The sequence below is a fragment of the Macrobrachium nipponense genome, chromosome 24 (assembly GCF_015104395.2).
Source record: "Macrobrachium nipponense isolate FS-2020 chromosome 24, ASM1510439v2, whole genome shotgun sequence".
Lineage (NCBI taxonomy): Eukaryota > Metazoa > Arthropoda > Malacostraca > Decapoda > Palaemonidae > Macrobrachium > Macrobrachium nipponense.
In genome coordinates, this window is record NC_061091.1 from 67,928,564 (window position 1) to 67,955,034 (window position 26,471).

Here is a 26,471-nt window from a genome sequence, read left to right on the forward strand (position 1 = left end):
CATTGGAATTTGGTATATAACTCAGAAAGACATTATAGAACAATCAAATAGAGCCCTTTTTTCCAATTTTTTTTTCGTATTTTTTTTATAATTTTTTTTCTCCTGATTTATAGGGTTTATTTTTTGACCATATTGAAAAATTCATATCTAGCAAAAAAATGGCTTTTAGAAAAAAAACTCTCCATTCGATTGGAGGTCTACATCAGGTCTATATATGGTAGTAATCCCAGGTCTTAATATTAAATATCAAGGGAGGAGATAGAATTTGAAAAATGGTTATTTTCGGGATAAATCGCCCTGGCGTCACAAAACCGAAGGTCAGAGGCAAAAATCATATGCGGTTTGGAGATGTCCCAAGTCACCTTATTAAGTGGTATGAATATCAAAGTCCTGTCCTTAAAAAAGGGCATTGGCCGGCCGGCCCCCTTAAGTGTATTAACAGCATGAAGTCGCCTTCCCTCACGGCTGCCAACACCAAATGCGGGGTCTCCATCTTGAGCATTGTCTTCCTGATGAAGTGATTCAAGGTGAATAAGTCGATCACAGGTCTCCATCCTCCCGATGCCTTGAGCACCTAAAAGATGCAACTAAAATGGAGATGGACGCACCACTTCCTCATCGCAATTTGTCCAGCATCTTCTGCACCTCCTCCCGAAGAGCCAAGAACGTCAGAATCTGGAGGATATGCCTTCGTGAGCTGCGGTTTGTCCGACAGAGGGGGAGAGAAATCGAATGGCAGTAGGTACCCCACCCGAAGGGTATCTACCAGCCACTTCTCTGCCAACAACTTTGCCACTTGGCCCAATGGCCCACTAGGCCCATTATGGCGCCATAGTGCTGATAATAGAGTTATGGCGCCATTAACCGAAACTCGGCACATAAACACAGAGTTTCAGTTATTGGCAGTTTTTGCATATCAGCACCCCACCGAGAACAAAATCCCTGCCGATAGCAGGGGACTGCCTCTTGTATAGTTATATTAATATGCAAAGTCACTAACAACAGCATGTGCAGCAAACTTCGTTCTATTTTTGTTTACTATTACATTTGTACACAAAATCAGATGAACAGGTTACTACTGCAATTACTGTCATAATACAAAAAGATTATACATATGGAATCACAAAAAAAGAAAACCAAGGGTATGTTGTCTAACCCTATTACCAGCTTAAACTGTAACTAGACTTTTCACATTTTTGTACAAGACAATGGCTTCTAACAACAAGCACTGAAGATGGTTGAGACAACAGATATCCTTCAGTTCAAGAGAATTTAGCCTAATTCAGGATTATTTCCCTAAAATCATAGATATAACCCATTTCCTAATCACTTAATGTACAAGGTCTTAAATTCGTAGTAGAAATTTTCTCAAAGGCACGGTGGGACCGATATAAACAAACCAAATAAGAAGTCAAACTACAAACATTAGAGAAAGAATGTGCCAACTTCAACCGATAGTGTATGTCAAGTTTTGGAAATAGTAAATAGAGAACAAAGTATATGTAGGCTGGCAGTGTTTTGGGATCACTGTTGTTTTTAGTTTTTACTAAAAAGGTTTGTTGGTTTATTAAATAGTACAACTGTAAAATATGCCGATGATACCACTCATGCTACAGTTACACGTTCTTTCAACATGAAATGAAGTGGTAGCTAGCCCTAGCAGAAATCTGGAATGGACCAGTGTCAGAAAGTAGTTTAACCAGACCAATGAGCTTAATAACAGGCTTTTATTTCATTTAATTAATACATTAGTACTTAATTTTTTTCCAAAATCTAGTAAACACTGTTGGTTGAAGTTCGCACATACAAGCAAAATGTGTTCAATCATACCTTCTGGGCTGTATGTGATGTAGTCTGTAAGGCCCCGTCCACACGGTCGAGCTTTGGTCGACGAACTTTGTCCTATGTGACGTCAGAAGCGGAGAAACAGCGAGAAAAGTCAGAACCTCATCCCCAGTTTCTCCGCTTCTGACGTCACATCGAATAGTTCGTCGAGCAAAGCTCGGCCATGTGGATGGGGCCTAAGATATGAAACTAAAATTCAGCCAGTCAAAGATTAGAATAAAAAAATGAATCGATGCACAAAATTTCATGAATCCAACCACTTCACAAAAGGATGAAGAGGGCTCACATCCATATTTCAACTCCCAACACCTAGTAATGATTATTGAACTATCTTACACAATTTTCACACTACCTGAATATTAATGCTCTTCTATCCCAGTACAACAACTACCTATGCTATTTAACACACACTTTTTCAATTGCCCTTTCCTTCATCCTTTCAGTACGTACTTTTGAACTACGTATATAACTTTTTCACCTACCTTCTGTCCTGTAGTCTGAATCACCTCACAACATTCTAATCAATCTTTTACCACATTGTCAACATATCCCTATGCTTATAACCCTGTCGACCCTTCTGACTCTACATATGCTGTGCTAACTAATCATCTCCACTGTAACAACATTAACGATCAGCTTCCACAAAGTGTTTGCTCCAGATTCCCTCTATATTATACAACTTTTGCTTCCGCTCATACTATTATCAAAACTTATAGCATATCTTGTTGCTCAACTTGTTTCAAAATTCACTTCCTCTATTCCTACCATCATCTGTTACATTTGCTCCCAAATGCACTCCATTTGATCAATTCTACTGCATTCATTGTGTTATCTTTCTGAGTCATGACAACTGAATCAGACCCATTCAGACTGACATCAGAGCTCCCAATGACTTTCTTTACCATACAGCTCCTATCAATAAACTTTGTACCTTCAATTCTGGATGTTATACATATACTGATGACTTTGTACCTTCAATTCTGGATGTTATACATATACTGATGACATTATAAGTAAAACTAGAGCTGCCATGTCTTGTATTCAACAATGAAATGAGATCTTTGTTGTTTTTAGTACAACCGTACATATTTACATAATTCTTGGTTATGAACAAATGAAAGTACAATATAAAGCTTAAGTAAATCTTGTTGGAATTACTACCAGCATAAATAATCACAAGTGTTGTAGTCAGAAGGGTACCAGGCTGAAAACAGCAAAAAAGACCTCTACTGTGTTCCCATCCCACAATTCACTGAAAATAGCTTTTAACTGTGCATACTTAATGATTCTGAACATTTGAAAATACGTACTACTCCGGTGCAACATTTGACTCAAAGGCTTTATTTCTACCACTTTGAAAGATAAAGTTAGAAATGGTAATATGTAGTGCCAATTACTTTGGATCTTTTGTTTTGTCATTGCTGAGTACTGTTCTAGTAAGATGCTTTTAGCCACTTAGAAAAATCATAATCTTTTACATCCAACTGCTAAAGTGGTGGTTTCCTCATCTTCAGGTACGGTAAATTTTAGCTTGGACCCTCTTTGGACTATTCGTTGGGTCAAATTTGATAATTATATTTCAAAGGAGCTTTCAGCATTGCTTTTAGTAGCCAGTCCCTGTACTGCCAAGTGCCAAAACAGTCTTCCTGCAAATTTTAAGATGTTGGCACCAGTTCATTAATGCTCCTTAAAAAGCTGTGCATTACTGCCTCTTATTTCCTAGTTTTTCTCAATGATTGTTTATGTACGTAGTATACCTTAGCTCTTGCTGACAGGTTTACCTATTAATTTTTCATATCAATACATATTACTCTATGTTTTGTCTCTTCATCTTTGGATTATGCCATATATACATACATGATTGCTGAAGCTGAATTTTGTACTGAACTATACTAATCATAGTAACCACTTTACCATCTGAATCTTATTCTTGCACACATGTACTTATTTCATGACAAACCCCTGGTCCACACATCTCTGGAAATGCTGCTCCCTTTCAGTCCTTCAATCGTGAGTTACTTTCTCAACCAAAATATACACAGACTTACAAAGACTACATGTATTTACTACTGTGCTATTTGTTAATGCTTGCATGGCTTATTTTTGTCTTGTGTTAAGTGTTTTTGATATTTTTATCTAGATTTCTAAAAATGTAACTTTGTGTTATCTTTATTTTACTAAATATAATATTGTCTGCGCTGGGTTGTTTGTACGTACGTAATTTTATTTTTTTCCAACGTAGACAAACAAGTCATATGGAGACCATAAGCACCACCATCAAATAATTCATTCATCCACTTTTTCCTAAGTAGTAAGAATACTGGAGACCGGATAATTTTTCTCATTTATGGGTACTGTAATTAATACACTTTTAGTTACTTCAGAATACAACTTCTTTAGACAATCTACATATTATCTCAGTATTAATTTGCATAAAACACGATTCTGTTCCTTAATTTTCATTACTGAATGACCAACACATTTTATCAGCCCAAAGTGTTTGGATGTCTTCCACTGACCCTATTTCATTCAGCTCACAGCTACATTTTAATGGTCATCATACCAAGTAAGGACATATTGTTTAAAAAATAACAGTACAATATTTTAATGTATTTGTTGATGAAATTTTAAAGAATTATTATTGATTCATTGTAACCTTTTCTCACAGATGACATGGGGAAAGACACAGCATCAAAATGTAGCTGTAGGGCGAAGCGGCATCAAGATGTATAAGTGTGTGTATTGTTCTTATTCTTCTCATTTTAAAACTAACTTGGACCACCACGTTCGTGTGCATACGGGCGAGAGACCTCATGCTTGCACCTTCTGCCCAGCTAAATTTACTCAGAAGGCACACCTCAAGAGGCACTTGTTTACCCACATAGGGAGCAGCTAGTGACCCATCCCAACCTGAACCGATATGCAAACAAAAACTTTCATTGCGTTAATTGTAAGAACTGTCTTTTTGTTAGAAAAAAAATCTCATCCTATACTGAAATCATGACCAGGGAACTGGTAATTTATCATCTTGCCATCATATTTTCTTATCAAAAGCAGACTGCAGTATATCAATTGGATGAGTAACTTTACCACCCATACACATCTTAATTGCACATAAAAATATAAGTAATGCATTCAATGCCTGTTTGCATTAAGCTAAAAGCATTTAAATTCTAACTTACCTTACGATAATTATGTTGTCTCTACAGATTTCATTGTACCATATATAGATTATGTAGGCTATAAATATAATAATGTAAGGTTGTGCTACTTACTTTTGTATCTAGCCAATTAAGTTTTTAAAATATTTTGCTACCTTATTATACATCTATAAATTACATTTTTTACTGTTTTGTACTTGAAACTACCTTGTGTATTAGTTGTGGTGCATGTTTAAGCCATTCTTATTGTCTTTTTTTATAACATTAAAAATTTTCCCACACAGTAATAGTAACTATGAGTATATACAGTAGAAATTTAATGCTCAAGGTAATAAAATACATACTAGTATAAAGCATTACATTTTTAAGTTTTGAAAATGTCACTAACTACTTACTTATTTAACTGAACTTTATTAAATATGATTTAAAGCCATACAGTTTTGTATTATTTATTCAACATCAAACTAGTTTTAAAAAACAGCAGCCACAACACCAAAATATATTACACACACATCTTTGTAAAAATGAATACTTTTACTAAAACTATTCTCTTGGTGAATGCATGTTAAATACTCTTGAATTCATCCATACATAACAATACTGAAAACTATAAAACTCATTTAGTTCAAATCTTGTATAAAAACTTATTAAAAAATCATCGATTTTTATGAAGAAAACCAGCTTTTTCAGTGAATTTGGAAATGTTTCTTTTCTTAAGTAACCCACAAAGACGACAGTCACCATCCATATGACAGCACTCAACTGCAAAAGAGCACAAATAACCATGCCCTAAGCATTCACGTCAAGTACATAAGGAATACGCTTTACTGAATCTGGCTGCTACAAGGCTGATTCTCATAAGATTAGTCAAGTTCCACTTTTTCTTCTCCTGTACTTGACAAATTTTTATTTCCTGACCACTGCATGTATCATCGAAATACTATGAGGATTTTAAGGCAAAGAAACCTGTCTTTGTGAATCAAAATTACCAAGAATATCTATTACCGTACATAAACCCTACCTACCAGTAAGTTGTATAACGAAGGAATATATTTACTTTTGATTCTAAATCAAAATTTCAGTTTTAGTTTTTATGACAATAAAACTTCGAATTGCCATTTTAAATCCTTCTAGGGGTTCAATAATATTATGTACTTAGGACCAGATTATGTTAGCTTTTGTTCACATTATAGAACATATCAATGACTATTATGTGCATGAGAAAAAATCATCTTGAAACATGAAGATCCAAAGAACAAGATTTTTCGTTCAGTTAATCATAAAGACTTTTGTATTATATACTGTAATTGAATTTATGATAACTCTTGCATAAGATACTGTAGTGACATTTACCCTTAACATGCCTTTTTTACAGGTTTTAATCTCTTAACTTTTAAATTTACATGACAGTAAACCATACTCCAAAACAGAAAAGTGACATCTTTCCAGTATAATGTGCATTATCAATGCCATAAGGGATAATTTGCTAACAGCCTGCTGTCAGTATAAAATTATTTAGATGCTGGAGCTTGATAGCAGGAAATCTGCAAATATCCAGTACAAAGGATGAGCAAGATCATTATAAATTTACTTGAGAAAATTAATACGTAGTACCAAGAATGGTAAGTTTTCCCGTACAATTTTATCCACATAGTATTAAAAAAGAACACTGCCTTTTGATAATAATTATTTATTAGTAATAAGAAATTACTTACGTTACCTTCTTCCCTTTTATATTTGCTGAAATGATTTACTATCTGTTTTCTTCATTTTTAAATTTGCCGTCTTCTGTCTCTCATAACGAAAAAGGGAGAAGACAAGAATATCTCAAGTAGTTTGGGAGGAATATCACTTTTACAATATCCTAAGAACACAATGCTCCCCTGATTTCTTATGTCCGTATTTTCCAAAGCCCATTTGTAAAATATATCAGCAGCTAACTGAATGAACCAAAAAATCTTGATTATTCTACACTGTACTATTTTAACTTCTAAACTCTGTGACTCTTGCATCATTTCTTTCTGCCAAGACTTCTCAAACAGCAATTTGAAATATTTGTTTCAACAGTCACCCACATTATTACAAATTACTATTGTAACAATATCAAAACCGCTGAGTGACAGTCTTCATGTGGGATTACAACTGTCTAAGGTGCATCTGCAATTTGGATGGTTCACATAATTTGTGAACTTATACACACCTACAGTAGTTTGGATTTACCTTTTGCCAGTACATAAGCCTTTTTTTTTTAATGTTCATCAGTAGTATGCCATAGCATTTATTTACTACAGCTGAAAAAGACTTGTACTATATTTTGTATTTTCGACTTGTACGTATGTTGAACAGTCTATTTTCATTAGTTTCAGCAAACAAGTGTCTCACACCAGATCTGGACTGTGTTTTCATACAAATTGACTCCCAACATGCTTACAAAAAAGAAGAAAATATAGCATAATGTATAAAACCACAAAAAATTACAAATTTTCAAAGAAAAATTGTATTTTTCATAGCTACAATCCTAAGGTCTTAACAATAGGATAATTTCTAGTGTCTGGCTGGATATGGTTAAATTGCAGATGAAAGCAAAGAATACAAATAAAGATTCAACTTCAGACAAGGTGAAATTTTTCCCATGTCCTTAATTAGATTGCTGTTACTATAAAAAAAAATTTAAAGATAACTGATTATTTGGTACCATCACTTGGAAAAATAAAGTCCACAGTGGTATGTATATATGTGTGTAGTATATTGCTAAATACAGGTGGCTTTCACCAATTTGATCAGTTGCTTTCTTCAGCCTGAAGAGGCCAAGTGATTAAGTTGGCGAAAGCTATGTATTCAGCAATATACTACATATATACTACTGTGGACTTAATTTTTCCATAACTTTAATTCTTTGGTAGTCTTACAAATAGTAACACAACTGATACAAAATTTACTCCTCCAATAAGGGTCATCAGCTTTTAAATAATAGTATTAGTTTGACAAATAGTAGCAGAACAGATAAAATATTTACTACTGCAAAAAGAGGTAATCATTTTAAAATAGAACTAGTAGCATAATGGTTTAGTGTAGAAATATTTTAGTTAATGCCAGTATCTGAAGTAACAAAAATACCACTTTACATATTTCCTGAAACAAAGTGAACCATTGTTTTCCTCCAATTTCTTTGGGTGCTAATTCTGGTTTCTATTAGCTCCTGTGTAAATTTCAATTTATAATCTGTAGTAAAATTTTCATGAAATTCACAAAATTCTTGCCTTTAGACCAAAGAACATGCATGTGTGTATGCCAGTTTAAAAAGACCAAAAATTACAGTAGTTTTCCTAAGTACTAATCATACATTAAGAGTATACTATTGTAAAGGAATAGTAATTTTACATCTATGTATTCATTTTATTCTAAATATAAGGTTACCCTTCCTGAAATGACATGAATGACTGATAGCAGCCTTCCCTCACAGGTGGTGCCAGAGGAGACTCATCACACTGTAACAGTCATTGAAGGAAGCAACACCAAGGTGTACCTGTGTGTGTTTTGTTCCTTCTCGACCACAAACAAAGGTAACATGGTGCGTCACACAATGGTTCACACAGGAGAGAAGCCGTACCAGTGTCTTTACTGTCAGAGCACATTTTCTCAGAAAGAAAATCTGAAAGTCCACATTCGAAAACACACTGGAGAAAAACCATTTGCTTGTTCTTTGTGTTCTTACCGTGGAGCTCGTAAAGACCACTTGCAGAAGCATATTTTTAGTAATCACTCAAAAGGAAATGAAAGTTTACAGCAAATGTAGTGCTCAGAGGAAATAAAATATACACAGTCCTACCTGTGAACAAGCAAACTTAACTCTTTGTAACAATGGAATAAAGGATTAACGACATACCAATTTTGATAAAAGTAGTACAGTATGATGAAGATAATGTTGACCTAAAATAGACTTTAACTGTATCAAAAAATGTCCTATTTTTTCTATCAAATATCTCTTGACTTTTAAGAAAAGAAATTAATTTTCCAATCATTTGGTTTCAAAAGTAAGCTCAGCAATTTATTAGTCTTTAACACATCTGGTAAAGTAAATAAAAGCAGGTATATAGAGCTAAATACTATCAGCAACTTTGTTTTCTTTGCAACATTAAGCAGACAGAGATACTTAGGCTTTTAACAGCTTTGCCAAAGACAAACTTTATGTTGTAAGGAAACTTGATTGTTAAATGTTGCAACTAAGAGTGACAGAATCATTTAAGAAAAATTTGCTTATTACTACTTTCCTTTGTGTTTGATGATGTTTATAATAAAAGTAAAGGTATAAAAAAAGGTTTTACTTTCCTCTTTTGTAGTAAGGTGTTTGAATGACATAGCTTTTATCACTAAGAATATAATGCATACTGTATCTATAATTTACTAAAAGATTAAGGTATGTCACTCATGACGGCTCAGCTTGTCTTATATTGAAAAGAAATAACAAATTTTTAATCAAATTGTATTTTTCATAGCTAACAAACCTGAGGTTTTACAATAGGATAAATCTTTTGGTGCCAGCTGGAAACTGGTTAAAAACCTTCAAAGATTGTAAATGCAAGGAATCTCTGGCACCTGCTGTGTAGTTGAGGTGGAAGCATGTCGAAAGAGCGCACTTGAATCCAGTGACACATCAGTCTTTCTTCCAATCCAGGATGAAATGTAAGAGGGGCGGCTAGAGGTGGGCAGTCAATATTAAGATGTCAGGTTTGTTAGCTATGTAAAATAGAAATTGAATACAGATTTGTCATTTGGTCATATATGGAACCTTTGCTCTTAACAACAGGTAAGACTCATAATTGGAGGTAGGTATGAGAATCCTGAGCTGACTTGGGGTTCAGCAGAACCCATCATTCTTTTAGGAAATGAAGTTGCTAAAGAAGACCTAAGCCTTTGAGAAGTTAGATATGTGAATATCTAACGCTCAGTCCACTGGGTTCAAATACATTCAACATGACCAGATTCATTGCATTCATGGAAGTCTAAAAGAACTATATCTATTCAGTAAACAAACCACATCGGCCACAAGAAACGGGTTTGCCACCACTCCTCATTCCCTTGCTGGAGAGAGGAGTTTAAGCTACTGAGAAGAAGATTTGCATGTTGCATGGAACATGAAAAGTACTGTAAAAGTATGGCTGCAACATTCACCTCTATCAAGCTGGTTCCAGCATATAATGTGTCTATTCTTCAAGCTGCCCATAGGGATGAAAAAAAAAAAAAGTTGAAAAAGGAAACAAAAGATGCCAGTCAACTCCCTCATTCCCTACTCCACACAATCATCTTAGGCAAGATACAAACTGTCCTACCAGTGGCACTGGATGAGTCACTTGTTGAACAGCCACCACTGGACCAAGGAAAATGTGCCCAAGGATCTGTGGCCAATGCTCTTCATGCAGAAGAAAGTGAAAGTGGTTTGAGGCAGTCATGAACCAGCATCCAAATTCTATGAACAGACAAATACTTTAAAATGCCAGGGAGGAATGTATTCCTCGTGTCATGCACTTCTGCTTGCACCCAATAAGTGGGAGAACTTGACAATGAGGAGTTGGCTTCTCTAAACACCTTGTGTTCTAGGACACTTCCTTCTTGACCTGGCTTGTGTTAACATGAAGTCTGTGACACCTAACCTCTAGGAGACGAGAAGTTCAGATAATGATGCAGTACTCGACGGGACCCTGAAGCTTTCCAACCCAGTAGGAAAACTGCTTACAAAGTCAGTTTCTTGGGAGATGATTGATGCATGGCCTCAAAGGAGGTTGAGAGAGAATATTCAGAAACAGAGTAAGGTCCCATGTAGGAGGTCTGAGTTTTCCAAGCAAACAAGACCACTCAAAGCTCTTGCACTACATAAAGAATCCACAGAATGAAATGATGTCCACATCCTTCAGATGAAGTAATCATAAGTCAGCCCAGTAGCCCCTTGTCAGCCCTGTGGCCCCTCGCCAGTATCAACACAAAGAACTTCCTCTGTTCTGAAAAATGTCCAGAAGATCTTGTCTACTGAACAGGAACTGAGTGGAGAGAAACCCTTTTGATGACACCAATCACAGCAGCAGATGGCTCATCTTGTACATGTCTGATGAAGATCATATGAAGTAATAGCCATACATCTGAGTCACTGTTCCACAGGAAAGATCTCCCAAAAGAGATAATGGATTGACTCCAGGTATGAAGAAATTAAGATACTAGTGATTGGTTGCATCCCTCCACAAGAAACTGGCAAAGAAGGTTGTGCTAGGGAGGAATCTCTCTCAGCCACTCAGCTTGGGGTTAAGGAGATACAAGGGTTAACCTAAGACTTTGGAGCTTGACAAAGGCAGTTGCCCTTAATGCACCTCTGAATTGTTCTTGTACTCATGAGCCTCCTCCAAAAGTTGGGGTGGTCATCTTGAAGAGTTCCTGGCCTTGGGGGCATGGAGTGTACAGGACAACCAACCAAGTCCATATCACAGTGTTGGAGTTGAGTGCAACTTACTAGGACTTTGGAAGATTCCGTAAGGTAGATTTGGGCACTCCATTGTTCAACCTCCCCTGGAAGATTCGGGAAGGTAAACGTGGGTACTCCATCGTTCAACAACCGGCCCCCCCCCCAAAAGTTCCCAGAAGGCAGAGGGGAATCCTCTGCTCCAACAAACAATTTTAGGACCATGAACAGAAAACCTCTATCTTCCTGTCGAAGAGAAGAGGTATGACAATGGTCTTTTCCAAGTAGACAGAAGAGATAATAGGATAACCCCAGGGGGATGTCCTATGACAAAATGCCTCAGCACAGATACATTCTAAATATCCTACTGTCAACTTGTACATTGTCAAAGTAATTGCACTGCAGACAGGGGAGAAGTCCTTGAGCTGCCAAGGAAAATGCATCTCCAACACGAGACATCCTATGAGATGAGATGAAGAGCAGACGTTCACTTTTATGACCAACAAGGGACTAACATTCGTGTTGGAGAGAGGTGCCGCCTATAAGTCTGTATTCCTCAGACACAAATTTGTGATGCACTAGGGTGTCTGTCACCCATATATAGGCACGCAGCGGGTAACGACTGTATACTATTGGGGTGTTGGAGCCTGCAGGTAGTGTTCAGTGACAGATAAGGTGCATGGAGATAATTGAGGGTTTACCATATTTAGAACCTGTGTACGTGGAGTGTTATTTGTAAGAGCTAAGAATATTTCCTGAGTTCAAAGGTGGGTACTGGGTGTCAGAGAGGCAAGACCATAGACATTGCAACCCTCCACCCTTCAAAAAAACATGAACCATCCTTACAAATAAGATGAGAAACCATGCCACCAATCTTGAAATCTCGATCAAGGGAATGTAGTAAGTTGTAAAAATACATAGATGGAAGTTTATCAGAAATTCATCCTTTAATATTGCTAACATTTCTGACCAAGAATCTACTTTTTCTATACTAATTACTACACACGAGTCTTTTACACTGAGAATTATATGACTATTATTACTGTCACACCAATTTTTGGAAATCAATCAACCAAGCTTCTCAAGCAAAGAGTGCATGGAGAAAGAAAGTTCAGGCACCTATGAGGTTCGCCATCTCCCCAAAACATGTGCTAATAGTACAAAAAATTGAGTGGATTTTCACATCAGAGCTCCAAAAATTTATAATGTAGAAAAACACTAATCAACTATTTTCCAAAATAACATTTTGCAAGTACCTCACACTGGTTTTCAATGCAGCATTTTAACCCTACATTTTCTATTTAGGTTTTATCTTTTTAGGACTAACTGATAGTGGTATACTGTACAGTACAGACAGGATAGAATTTCCAATAAAATCACTTACCTTTTATGTGACAAGATAAATGAAAAAAAAAATTGTTACGAGGGTTTTGGAGAAAGAGAATTATCAGAAAAATGTTTTTACTGATAGTAATAATAAGATGGTCTCAAGAGAGAGAAATTGCTAAATTACAATTAGTAGTTCCTATTAGAGCATGCAGATTACTTAAAATAAACAATATTCCATACTTGTATTGACGAGCCTTGCAACACATACGAAGTTCAGGAAAAAAAGGATGCTTTCTCTTTTTTTTAAGAAACATGCAAGATGCAGAACAAAGTCCTCTTAATTCCCAAAAGGTATTTTGACACCTAGATTAAAGAAAAAATAAATAATGAATTTTCTCACCAGATACATTTTAAAAGTGACTAATAAGAACATAACCCACAATATAAAAGCCCATTTTTAAACTTGGTTACTAAAAATCTAGATCTTCTATTAAATATTAGAAACTAAATATTTTATATATTGTACATAATACTTTTCCAACTGTACAAAGTTCAAGTGCTAACACATCAATTTCCTAGCAAATATATCAACTAGAGGTTCTATGTACCAAAACATTCCCAAAGGAACAACTTAAATGTAAAAAGTATAAAAAATAGCTTGATATGATAAGGCAGTAAAATATTCAACAGTAAATACATTAACACTAACATTTTGGTAATACGTACGTACAGTAAATATGATAAATTTCTAAAGTAATTTGCAATTTTCCTAACATACAAAACTGAGGTCTCTCAGCAGAAGCTGGAGCCGGCCGTTTAACCAAACACAAGGTGAATACGTAATGGTCCGTAGTTGGCTAGCAAAGGAAGGGGAGGAATCCCTCCCATCCAGATGGTATGCATTCACTTTACATTTTGACTCAGGCAGCAGAATCAGTGGTGGCTAGAGGTGGGCCATCTATGTAAAGATCTATGGAAAGACCTCAGCTTTGTATGTTAGGAAAAATACAAGTTACTTAAAAAATTTGTCATTTGTTCCTATACGTATACAAACCCTGGTGGGATGATTCTGAGCAAATCTCTGAACTGAGTGGTAGTTTGCCTCTTTCCTGGTCATGTAAGATCAAAAGAAGAAGACCCATGCCTCTGATCTGATGAATATGTGTGATGTTCAACTGCCAAACTTCTGGGCCTTCAAATAGTAAATGGACAGTAACGTCACTTATTCAAAGATAGGCTTGGATGAATCCATATTGTCAGGGACAATAAAGCTGAAGATAACCTACAAGTCATTCATTGTCAGTCCCTCTTTCCCCTTGCTAGAGAGAGGGTAGGCACTGCATCTACATATTAATCCAAAAGAGCTAGATTCTAGACAGCATACTCAGTCATCTAGAACACCTGCATGCACGCCCATCCAGCACGTGACAGTTTGCTAACCATCCTCAAGACAGGTATAAAAATAGAAGGTAGGAGGCCAGTCACACACACACCACCTCTTTGCAGTCATACACCTTAGGCAAGAAGCTACTTGCCCTCAAGAGCTGGGTGATTTACATAAGTGTTGTTGAGCAGCCACCACAGAACCCCTAAGCGACTCAGCGACGTGGTTGGTATGGTATTAGTGTCCCACCTCGGTGATCGCGGGTTCAATTCTCAGCCATTCCATTAAGGAGTGAGAGATGTGTATTTCTGGTGATAGAAGTTCACTCTCGACGTGGTTCGGAAGTCACGTAAAGCCGTTGCTGAATAACCACTGGTTCCATGCAACATAAAAGTACCATACAAATCAAACCAAACCATAGAAACCTCCCCCCCCCCACACGAGGGAAAAGGGAAGCAAATGTGGTCTGTTGTGACCACACTCCCATCCTTAGTATACCTGTCCGACAGAATCTTCCTGAATGTTAAGGGCAGACCAAAGCCCCTGCCTTTATTAATCTCTACCAGAACGTATTGTTCTCCACCATGTCAGCTGAGAAGTACTACATCCATTTCATCATACAGAAAGTCAAAGAAATGGAGCTCATACACACCACTCCTTGCCTGAGTCGGAACCAAAAACAAGATGTTGGCACTTAGTTTGGAGGTGAAGTCCCAAGTGGTATCACAAAAAGCCCTCAGGCACTTAACTGTCTTAAGGGTCTTTGAAAACAGAATGTCATACACTGTTGATCTCCTGACAAATCAGGTAGTAAAAGAATGGGAGTCATAAGCCCAAGACTTGAATAATGGATGGGAAAGAGGTCTCCTAAATGCCAACAGCTTCTGAAGTTCCTAGGAGGTCACTTATCCAAGTACAGGCATCCCCGGTTATCAGCGGGGGTTCCATTCATAATCATCACCATAAGGTTTTTAGGTTCGCTTTTCCCATAATAGCTAAAGTGTAAAAATGTGTATGATGACCATCTAAATAACTCTCTGGGTCACATTTCCACTCTAATGGTACTGGCCCAAATACATTCTAGAGCGAGATGAAAAAGAACAAACCTTCCAGGATGGTAACACAGGCGTGTAAAATGTGGCTCATGGTTATTTATACTATGTATTTGAGGAATTTAAATTTATGGTGTGAATGCAACTTTTGCCTTTATATTTGCGAGTATAAAAAAGTCACATATGCTCATGACAAAACTTCAGAATTATCAGTGTTACAAACTTGACAGGCAGCTGTTCATGCTTGAAATGGATTGATTTTGATTATAAGTACCGAACTATATTCAGCATCATTACAAACAAAATCAAAATAAAATTAATTTCTCTCTTGACAGCCAAATAGCTAAGTGGACTGGATATTACTTTATCTAAACCAAAATATACAGTTAGAAGCATGGCTGGGCAGATGGCCTTTTCAGCCATAACTTCTGGGTACTATAAATTCCTTATTCGCCCTATGGGTCTATAAAATAAGATCTATATTTTATGTATTACATGGTATCATTTGTAACCTATGATTATTATTATTATTATTACCATATTTTTTTCTCTCAAAGTATGATGTGATAATGTTGGCAATGCTTTCAATGTCAGCATTTACAAACTTGCTACTCATAAACACCTCTAAAGATAACAGTAGACCTATTAGGGTTAGCATTTTTTAAAAAAATTTTCACAAGTCTTTCTGCTTAATTTTGGTGTACCTATACTGTACGTACTGCAATTGATACATAATAAAAGGTAATAAAGTGAGAGGATGTGCTGATCAATTTACTTTCCCACCTGTTAGTAAGTACAAAAAACTAACACACCTAGTTGATATCGGTGGACATTTTAGCTACAGTATTATTATATTACATATTAATATATTATATTATATTATTAATAATTTTCAAAAAATTTTTACCATTACTTTTGCATTTGAGTATGCGTCTGACAGTATATATTTTGTCTAATATCAGTGCTGAATGAACAAAAGTTTGTTAAGGTTTTGTCAGTTTTTCTTGCAATTTGGTTATAAAAATTATTTCTTTTTTATATAATATTTTTTATATTGTATAAGATAAATTTGACTCATATGAAACATTATGTTATTGAAAAAATTAGTTTGCACATTCAAAGAATAAATAAATATTAAGCAAGTTTAGCAGCCATTCAGAAACTTCTAAATGAAATCCTACCCAGTCAAGTAGCATCAATGGCTGTACAATTACAAATTCAAAAAAAAAAAAAAAACTGGTACAGATATTAGAAGTAGATCATATAAAACAATAATGCTTTACTGATTTAATTATACTAGACTTCATTCTGTTGTTGTTGTAAATACTGTCATCTCAAAAATTACTAATTACAGGCATTCGCTGGTTTACAGCAATCTGACTTTATGGTGCCATAAAATTGGTGATTTATGACGCCATAACAGGCCGAGTTCCTATTATCAGTGCCATAAGATGCCAACAATAAAGTTACAGTGACATAACATACCTAACAGAGGCACCATAATGGCACTGATAACCGGTTATCGGTGCCTATAAATTGCCAAGTTTCCGTTAATGATGGTTTTCGCTTATCGGCACTCCCCCAGGAACGGAACCCCCACCGATAACTGGGGACTGCCTGTATAGTGGAACCCCCATATTTACATTCCCAAGATTCGTAGACTCACCTATTCGTGGGTTTCTCTATGGACCACATCTACCCATTATTCACAGAAAATTCGCCTGTTTACATTGTTTTTACCAAAATATTCACAAATCACTGTATTTTCATATTTTCATGACTAATTTTTTTTAGGGTTTTTCTTGTGTTTGAACTAACATTAGGCAGTATGTACTCGGCCTTTCTTTAGGGGGGTTTTAAGTCTCCACAGATTTTAGCTATTAGCAGAGGGAGGGTGTTTCTGGTATGTACTTGGCTGTTACACAGACTAAAATGGAAGAATCATTTAGTCTGTCACAATTACAGAGCAATATTAGTTAGAAGAAGGAGATGACTACTAAGTACTTGTGATAGCTTAAAATTACAGAGTACACAAAATAAATTTGATACTACCTACAGGCAAATGTTCATACAGAATAATCTGATACTATAGGCAAATATTCATACAAATTAATCTTTTAAGAGTTAAAAGTCAAAATGTGTAGAAATATAAATCACATTCTCATGGAGCATAATTCCCCCACACAGGTTGGGTACAACTCTCACACCCTTGGAACTGGAGGCACAGGAGGGAGAATCAGCAGCGAGGAACTTGAGAGACTCTACCAATCCAAGTATCTGGCTAGGGTGTCTCAGATGAGAGAGAAGCGCTTTCAGTGTCCCAGCTGCCCTTCGACTTTCTCTGAAAAGTTCAATCTGAAAGCCCACGAAAAGCTGCACACAGGAGAGAAGCCCTTCGCCTGCCCCGAGTGCAATTACCGTGGCGCACGCAAGCATTACTTGGACAGTCACATGGCTCATAAGCATAAAAAAGTTTAACATATTTCCAGGTTCAGAGATGTTACAACAGTTATTCCTGCATTTAGTTGTGTGTAGATTTATTACTCCAATTATGATGGGCAGAAAGAATAAGTGAACTACAGTTCTGATAACAGTTTTGCGAGCAGCACCTTTCACAATTGGTGCCCTCTTTAATACTTTGTAAATTTGAGGAAAACTATTCAAATTTGGGGAAAAAACCTTTGAGAGAGATTTGTAAAGCTATACAGATAGTGCTTCACTTGAATAAAAAAAAGCCATTATTTTAATACATAATGATCAAAGACTGCCTCAAGAACAAAAAATGTAAGTGCTGTTAAAATGTAATTTTCCAGGTTTGTAACCAACATGCTTCTCAGTGTACAAAGGAAAGTGCCACAATCCCAAAAGGATCTTATAAAATAGCATTCACCCATTTGTTTTCTTCTATCTTTTGTGTGTGTGTGTGTGTGTGTGTGTGTGTGTGTGTGTGTGTGTGTGTGTGTGTGTGTGTGTGTGTGTGTGTGTGTGTGTGTTTACTATTATCTTACCTTATCATGATTATTGGACTTCCAGTCAGACATGCCAATGTCTAGTTTTCATTTTCTATCCTGTACTATTTTCCAGTTTCTGGGGAACTCGCACTGTCCAGCTTTATAAATACTGCTGAATAAAATTCCACATCATAAATAATCCCATTCATTTTAGCCGATTATGTTGTCCCAATGATGGCACAAAAACCCCATTCAAAAATAATTCAATGATTTATTTCTTAACTGCCAGTCCCTTGACATGATACACAGTACCATTTAGTCACTTGCTTGTTTAAAATCCATTTTTGTTTCTATTCATACTAAATTAGCATTCTCCAGTGCAATAATCCACAAAATGATATTGAAATCAAGAAAAATTTTGTGCTATTTCACCATTTTAATTACTGTCGTAATGTATTTCACCATACCTGTTACCTTCCCAATGTCATAAACCTGTTTTATTTCTGACAACAATTCTCAATGAAAAAGGGTGCCCCATGACTATAACTCACTGAAATATTAACTGGCTACTTTTTAAAACAATTCTATCTCACCCAACTTTCTTCTAAAGCTAAAATGTTAAAGGACTTTAGTACAGCTGTCTTTACAGAGTATTTAAGCTTTTTATGTATACGGACACAGCTTGTCCTGGGAAGGCCTAGCCAAAACAAATATTCTATCACAAGAAATAACTAGAAAACTGCTTGAAGTGAATTACTGTAAAGTGGGTGCTACATGTGCATACATATATGTATATATAAAATAATAAATGAACTTGTGAGAGGCTGAAATTTGAATGGGTTAATAAAAAAAAATGTGGTTGCAGATTTACTGAAATTGCCAAAAATTCCATTCTCTATTTAGTATCATTAATATTCTTTTACATTAAGTTTTCCTTTTATGGAATTGAAAAAAAATATCTTTCTTGTCAAGTCTTTTTATATCAGTGTCAATCTCTTTTTGGAGGAGCAACAAATCCACCATCTAAAAATTATGGTGCATTTTACAAGATACAAAAAAGAAGTGGCAATTTACAAGAGTATATCTAAGGGATTAAAAAAACTGGAACTGATTGACTCAAGACTTTCATTCAGTCAGACTAACATGTTTGTTTTCATAAATTGGGTTCCAAAAGTGAGTACTAGTAAAATTTCCCCTTTGTTAATTTAATAATTAGGCTTCTCTGTTGCAATTTAAAGTGCAGTAGTCCACAGCACTCATGGCTAATGCAACATATTAACATTCTGACTTTAATAGTATGTACATATTTAGGTTTTTGTTGTACTGTAACCCAATTGCTAAGTAAAAAAGAAACTACATTGGTGAAATGAAGTGAAAAATTACAATAAACATATTTTATCTTACTGGAGGTATTCCAATTCAAAATGGCAATCATGCATGCCTTCTGTAAACTGTACATGTTGATAGTATTCTCTAAGGGATTATGGTCTTGCCATAAACCACTACTCCTTTATGTTTTATGATTTTTGTTTATTGTTTTAAGTTTAATATGATATCTGTGACTCAAGTACATACTAGCTACTGTATTCTGGGTATCTTCCATGGTGTTTCTGTAAAACTAGACTACCCTGATTAACAATCAAAGTTTTTTACAATAACTTATCATGAAGCCTCAATTAACTGAACACTAAATATTTAGCTGAAGAAGGCACCACAATAAAATAAGTTGGATAGATGAGTAATATTTTCAATGTCAACCTCAGGCTACTTCGTGAGATGCCAAAAGCTTTATACGTAATATTACATAAGAATAACAGAGCAGAACATCAACCTTTCAAAACTTCTTCACAAATGTTTTTTTTTCTAAAATGCTCTATCAATCCTGGTGTGTACAGCTAAGATGTAATTGCATGTTAATCTTCCATTATGTACAAATGGCAGTTCAAGAAATAAAATGTATTCCATGGTATATTTATATTTTTATCCATGCCTAGTCTAGAGAAATTAATTTAAAAAATTCCCACCAATCTTTTTCAACTCAAAAGTTTACTTAAGTTATCAATGACAACTTATTTAACTGCTGAGCTGAGGATGACTAACCTCTTCTGAAAATATCCATGTTGTCCACCTCCTGCAACTTTGCAAAATGCTCATAAGCTGAGCTCTGAATCCCACACATAGGAGTAATTTCATTTCTATATCTCACACATTCTCTTGCACTTGCTGTATGCTGAGGAACATTCATGCCAACATTGCTGCCAATCTATCAGACCAGCATTTTCTAGTTCTTCCTGACTCTGCCCTCCTAAATAAGATGCACATGTCTTCATCTATCCTAGGCTTGAAGAAATCAAGAAGTAAAGAAAAGAGGAAGGACATTATTTAACTACACAGGAAGCAATAGATTTGCTTCCCAAAGGAGAAAAGATTACCAGAGAGAGGTAAATCAATGGCAGGGAAAGAATGCCAAACCTCTACATTAGATACAATGCAGAGTAGCAAATTTAAGATAATATGCATTTATATCAAAGAATACATAAAACATTGTCATAATACAAATGTTTTCATATCTTCAATACAACAAAAGTAAAATAATAAAGCAAAAAGTAGCTGGGCCCTCTCTCCCTGAAGGGGCAATATCCCCTTGGGAGATGGACCAGCATACTCATAACATAAGCGATGACAAAGCAGAGGAAAAGGCACATCTACTGCAAATTGCATCTGTCCCATCAACACGGGAAACAAAAAAAGACGTCTAAAAACGTTGATGTCTACGGAACTTCTGGGCTAAGTAAATGTGAAAGAAAACACAGGCTTAGATAAAAAAAAAAAAAAAAAAAAAAAAAAAAAAAAAAAAAAAAAAAAAAAAAAAAAAAAACGGTTAAGGCAAAAGAAAGCAAAGCAAAAGACAACTATCCAAGGCGGTTGAAGAACGACTATGCCACAGATTCCTTGCTTTACAATCTTTGATTGTTTTTAACTGGTTTCCAGTTGGCGCTAGATGATTATCCTGGTGTCATTTTTCATAGCTAACAAACCCTCGGTTTGTTAGCTATGAAAAATGACAAATTTTCTAAGACAATTTGTATTTTTCATAGCTACAAACCTGAGGTCTTAACAATACGATAATTTATAGTGCCTAGCTGGATCCAGTTAAAAAAAAAAAAAAACAGATGAAAGCAAGGAATCTTATGATATCTGGCAACGCATGCGCAGATCGGGTGAAGGATGGTCGAAGACCATTCACCTATGATTGTCTTTCCCAACTCAGGATGTCGTAACACATATAGGGGCAGCTAGAGGTGGGGAGTATAATGTAAAGACCTCAGGTTTGTAGCTATGAAAAATACAAATTGTCTTAGAAAATTTGTCATTTGTTCATACGTGAACAAACTTCAGTCTTTACAATAGGATAGACTCATACTTGGAGGGAGGTATAAGACATCCTAGATTGGCTGGGGGCCTACCTACCAGTCCAGCTCTCAAAAGGAATGGTTTATGGAGAGGGACTGAAGCCCATTGAGAAGCTAGATTAATTGATATCTAACGACTCAGACCCTGAGTGACGTACAATGATATATGAGATAACCATTGTATAGGGAACCAAAGAGAAACTCTGACTGTCCAATAACAAAACAAGACACCAGGGTTTGTATTACTCCCAACCCCTCCTTGCCAAGGAGTGGAGCATATGCTACCAAATAGCGGGTAAGATATTTGTATATTGCACGACCACACTATCAGTATGACTACCTTACTCACCTATATCAAACCAGTCCAGTGAATGACGTGTCTATTCCTTAAACTGCCCGAAGGAAGAAGAAAAGGTATAAGAGAAAGAAGGAGACCAGCCAACTCCCTCATTCTCTCATCCACACAATCATCTTAGGTAAGATACAAAGGTGCCCTGTTAAGGGCAACCATGAGTTACACAACCTGTTGGGTAGCCACCACAGGACCCAGGGAAAACGTGTCCACAGATCTATGGGCAACATCCTTAAGATAAAAGGAGGTGAACGTGGACTGGCATAACCAAGTACCAGTGCTCAGCACTCTATGTACAGCCAAGTTCTTTTTGAAAGCCAGAGAGGGACCAATAGCTCTAACGTCATGCGCTCTAGCCTGATAGAATCAAGTGTCAAGTATGCCTGTCTGATGGCTTCCCGTATCCAAAGAGATAGTATTCTTAGACACCTCTTTCTTTTTACAGCCTGTGCTAACAAAAAGTCTGCGGCAGCCTGGTCTAAGGTGCCGAGTCCTTTTAAGATAGCAATGCAGGGCCCGGACAGGGCACAACAAAATCTCTTGAGCATCACCACCCACAAAGTCAGTCAGTGATGGAATGGAAAACGAAGTGAACCTGTCATCATGCACAGAGGGATTTTGGATCTTGGCCACAAATTCCGGGACAAATTCGAAGGACATTGACCCCCAACCCCTGGTGTGCTTCACCTCATAGCTCAGACCGTGGAGCTCTCCTTCCCTCTTTCCCTCTTGGAAGTTGCCAAAGCCAGAAGGAAAACTGTCTTGAGCGTCAGGTTACGGTCAGATGAGCGACGCAAGTGCTCATATGGACTCTTAGTGAAGCTCTTAAGAACCAAGGAAACTTCCCACGTCGGAGGCTTGAGCTCTCTAGTATTCAACTGCTCAAACCACTTAACTAGCAGGGAAAGTTCCCAGGAAGAGGCGATGTCGATACCCTTAAGGCGTAACACCAAACTCGGGGCCACCCTGTAGCCATTAATAGCAGAAATGGACAAATGTTTCTCATCTCTGAGGAAGGTTAAAAAGTCTGCTATTCGCTGAATAGAGGTCGCGAGCGGAGAAAACCCTGTTTACAACACCAATCTCAGTAGATCGCCCATTTGCCTTGGTCAAATGCGGAAGTCGACTTTCTAAGACTGCTGGACATGTGCCCAGCTGTTCTCTGAGAAAAGCCTCTCGCTCGGAGGAGATACTTGATAGCCTCCAACTGTGAAGAGACAGGGATTCTACTGACTGGTGGAATCTTTCCGCATGCGGCTGACACAGGAGATGTCGCCAAGGGGGAATCTCCCTCGGAACCTCTGACAGCAACGACAGCAGATCTGGAAACCATTCCGCCCGAGGCCACAGAGGGGTTACCAAGGCATCCTCAGACCCTGTGAACTCGGCCTGTTCAGAACCTCACGAATCAAACAAAACAGAGGGAAGGCATACACCTCTCCAGGTTGTCCCAGGGATGTTGGAATGCGTTCTCTGCCAATGCTAAAGGATCTGGAACCACTGAACAGAACACCTCCAGCTTCCTGTTAAAGCATGTCGCAAAAAGGTCCAGCATGGGTCTCCCCCAAATCTGGAAAAGCTTGTTTGCCAACACTTGATGAAGGGACCACTCTGTGCCTAGGATCTGATCCCAGCGACTGAGTTTGTCTGCGACCACATTCCGTTTCCCTGGGATACCTGGCTGAGAGCTCTACCCCGAATTGCTGACCGCCCACTGGTGAAGCTCGATGGTCAAGGCATAAAGTTGACATGAAACCAGGCCTCCCTGTTTGTTCATATAGGCTACCAACGTGGTGTTGTCCGACATGAGAACAACAGAATGACCCTCTACCTTCCCCCGAAACTCCTTCAGAGCCAGGAAGGCTGCCTTCAACTCCCAAGACGTTGATATGTTGCTGCTTGTCCTCCAAACTCCAAACGCCTCAAACGATGAGGCCACCTAAATGAGCGCCCCAACCTGCGAGGGAGGCGTCCGAGAACAGAAGGAAGTCTCGGTGGAAGAGAACGCAGAGGGACACCCTTCAACAGATTCTGGTCGTCCAACCACCGATGAAGGTCTTCTCACTTCCAGAGACAGAGGAACCATAAACAGGGGAGAGTCCCCTGCCGGAGACCAGAATTCTCTGTCTCCATTGCAGAGACTGAAGATGAAGACGCCCATGAGGGACCAGCTTCTGGAGGGAAGACAACACTCCCAGAAGAACCTGCCACTGATGAGCTGACTGATGTGACACTGACAGGAAGTTGCGCGCTACCGCCCGCAACTTCTCCAAACTCTGATCCGACGGGAAAACTTTTGCCACTGTCGTATCAATGACCATGCCCAAGTAGAGAATCCTTTGAGTGGGTACGAGGTTCGACTTTTCCTAATATGCCCAGGTCCAGACAGAACCAAAGTAGACGATCCCTGTCCTGCAGCAGCTTCTCTCTGGAAACTGCCAAGACTAACCAATCATCGAGGTACCTCAGCAAACGGATCCCCTGAGCATGGGCCAAACTTGACACGAGAAAGAAGAGCCTTGTGAACACTTGAGGGGCTGTCATCAGCCCGAAGCACAAGACTTTGAACTTGAAAATCTTGTCCGCAAGAGAGAAGTGAAGGAACTTCCTGGACGTGGGATAAACAGGGATTTGGAAGTATGCGTCCCTTAAGTCTATTGACAGCATGAAGTTGCCTTCCCTCACGGCTGCCAACATCGTGCCCGGGGACTCCATCTTCAACCGTGTCTTCCTGATGAAGTGATTCAAGGTGGATAAGTCGATCACAGGCCTCCATCCTCCTGACGCCTTGGGCACCAAGAAGATGTGACTATAAACCCCTGGGGACGGACGCCCTACTTCCTCTATCGCATCATTGTCCAGCATTTTCTGCACTTCCTCCTGAAAAGTCAAGAACTTCAGAGAATCTGGAGGATATGCCTTCCTGAGCTGCGGCTTGTCCGACAGAGGAGGAGAGAAGTCGAATGGCAGCCAGGCAACCCCCCAACTATAGCGCAGGAGAGGGAGAGGGGCCTAACCTACCGACAGCCCCCTTTACCTGTGCTCCTTAGGCCCCTTCTTGGCTTAAAGGAACGAGAGCGAAAGGGGTGTTCATCTTCTGACTTTAGGCTGTGTCAAACGGGAAGGCCCAGCCGAACTCGAGGTCCTCGACGGCCTACCAGGCGACGATCTCCTTGACTGCTGCTGGACAGGGGGAGGAGGAGGAGCCGGACGCCTCCGAGGACAAGACTCCGACTATCTTTTATATTTAAAAACTTGAAGTCTAGGGCTCTCCACCTAACTGCTCAAAAACAGCAGTACTTCTAAAGCAACAGAGATTAGAACCTATTTAATGTAACTGACATGTACTATTTGGCCACTGGCAGTTGGTGAAAGATAATAAGAAGGAAATGTCAGTCATCTTTCTTTCATCCAACTGTCATAGCTAAGCAAATCTCCAGTTTTAAATCCCAACTTGCAATCCCGCACATCAAGAGGAAGTCTGTCTTTCGGTGGGTTGCACCCTGACAGTGGCTTCTCATGAGTAATATGGGCTCTGTTTACCATTTTCTTTTTAAAAACCACCATGAATCATTACATCTGAAGACTTGTTAAGGAACAAAACCCTCAGCCTCTATGCAGTCTTCTTTTTAACATACGTATTAATCTGTAGCATCTTTTGTCAGAACTGGCAGCTTCTCCATGCCTTAGCACACGGTGTATGTATGCCACTTCTCTTAAATTCCCCAAACTACCCATGAATGGCTTTGAACACAATAACGTACTCCAGTACCAGCACTGTTGCAGGCTACCTGTTTTTCATTTATCACTACAGTAGTACGTATTAGCAGCCAGTTCTCAACTTCAACTGTTTGTAACCTTTTGTTTTCTAATAGCTTTTTTTCCTTTGGTAACATGATCTCTTTTGATAGCCTCTTTGTTGCAATATTGTAGTGATTGTAGATTTAGGATACTACTTTCAGACCTTGCTGATTTTCTTTGTAATCTATATTGCTTTTCTTACTTTTATTTTTAGTTTGTTTTCATCTCTAACTTTCTTATGCATTAAAACCACCAAGAAAAAGCAAAAATTCCAGTAAGGTTCGTGAAGTGGTGAACTGTTCTAGCCTGTAGTGTCTGTTGGGTCCAGCACAAAGTGAAATGATCGACCACAAGTAATTTTTTACTCATTAGTGGTAATTTTTTACTGTTTGAATACCGAACTGTTTGATTTGGGAGCCATTTGAGTATCTAGGTACCTCTGTATTTCAGATCTTCATTAAAAGTACTTCTTATGTATTTCTTATGCTGAAAATCATTACCTAGTTCATACTCCACACAGAAACAGTCTAACAAATATCATTACAGCTTCTTCTAGAGTGTGTAGAGTAGAATTCATCTCGCTATCTAATTTAAGAACGTTGTTTTCTGTAGCATCATTCCTATCCATAAGACATACACATAGCACTCTGTCTACAACTGTGAATGGAATGAATATAAAATTTAGACCAAAGGCCTATAAGGTCATTCAGCACCAAAATAGAAATTGAGAATAAA

The 26,471-nt window shown here is 37.7% G+C and overlaps 1 protein-coding gene and 1 long non-coding RNA gene across 9 annotated transcripts in view; one reads left to right on the forward strand and one right to left on the reverse strand.

The window, feature by feature from the left end:
• LOC135205744 (zinc finger and BTB domain-containing protein 17-like) overlaps window positions 1–26,471 on the forward strand; it is a 292,065-nt gene that overhangs the window by 264,978 nt on the left and 616 nt on the right. Inside the window, exons 6-7 of one of the 6 annotated variants that reach the window (XR_010312587.1) lie at window positions 4,514–4,795; window positions 8,470–8,600. The exons of 1 other annotated variant lie outside the window; for it this stretch is intronic. Coding sequence is in view for 4 of the 5 variants with exons in the window: in XM_064236848.1 (XP_064092918.1) it covers window positions 8,470–8,802 (333 nt within the window). In the remaining variant the exon portion in view is untranslated. Of the gene's footprint in view, window positions 1–4,513; window positions 5,430–8,469; window positions 9,258–17,406; window positions 18,136–26,471 lie in introns of those variants that run through there. 4 more of the 6 variants (XM_064236860.1, XM_064236848.1, XM_064236855.1 and 1 more) reach the window with 4 other exon arrangements.
• LOC135205747 (uncharacterized) overlaps window positions 1–26,471 on the reverse strand; it is a 114,440-nt gene that overhangs the window by 6,939 nt on the left and 81,030 nt on the right. Inside the window, exons 2-3 of one of the 3 annotated variants that reach the window (XR_010312591.1) lie at window positions 13,024–13,146; window positions 1,023–3,491 (exon numbers count right to left, since the gene is read on the reverse strand). This is a non-coding gene — a long non-coding RNA (uncharacterized LOC135205747). Of the gene's footprint in view, window positions 1–1,022; window positions 3,492–5,733; window positions 6,551–13,023; window positions 13,147–26,471 lie in introns of those variants that run through there. The other 2 variants (XR_010312589.1, XR_010312590.1) reach the window with 2 other exon arrangements.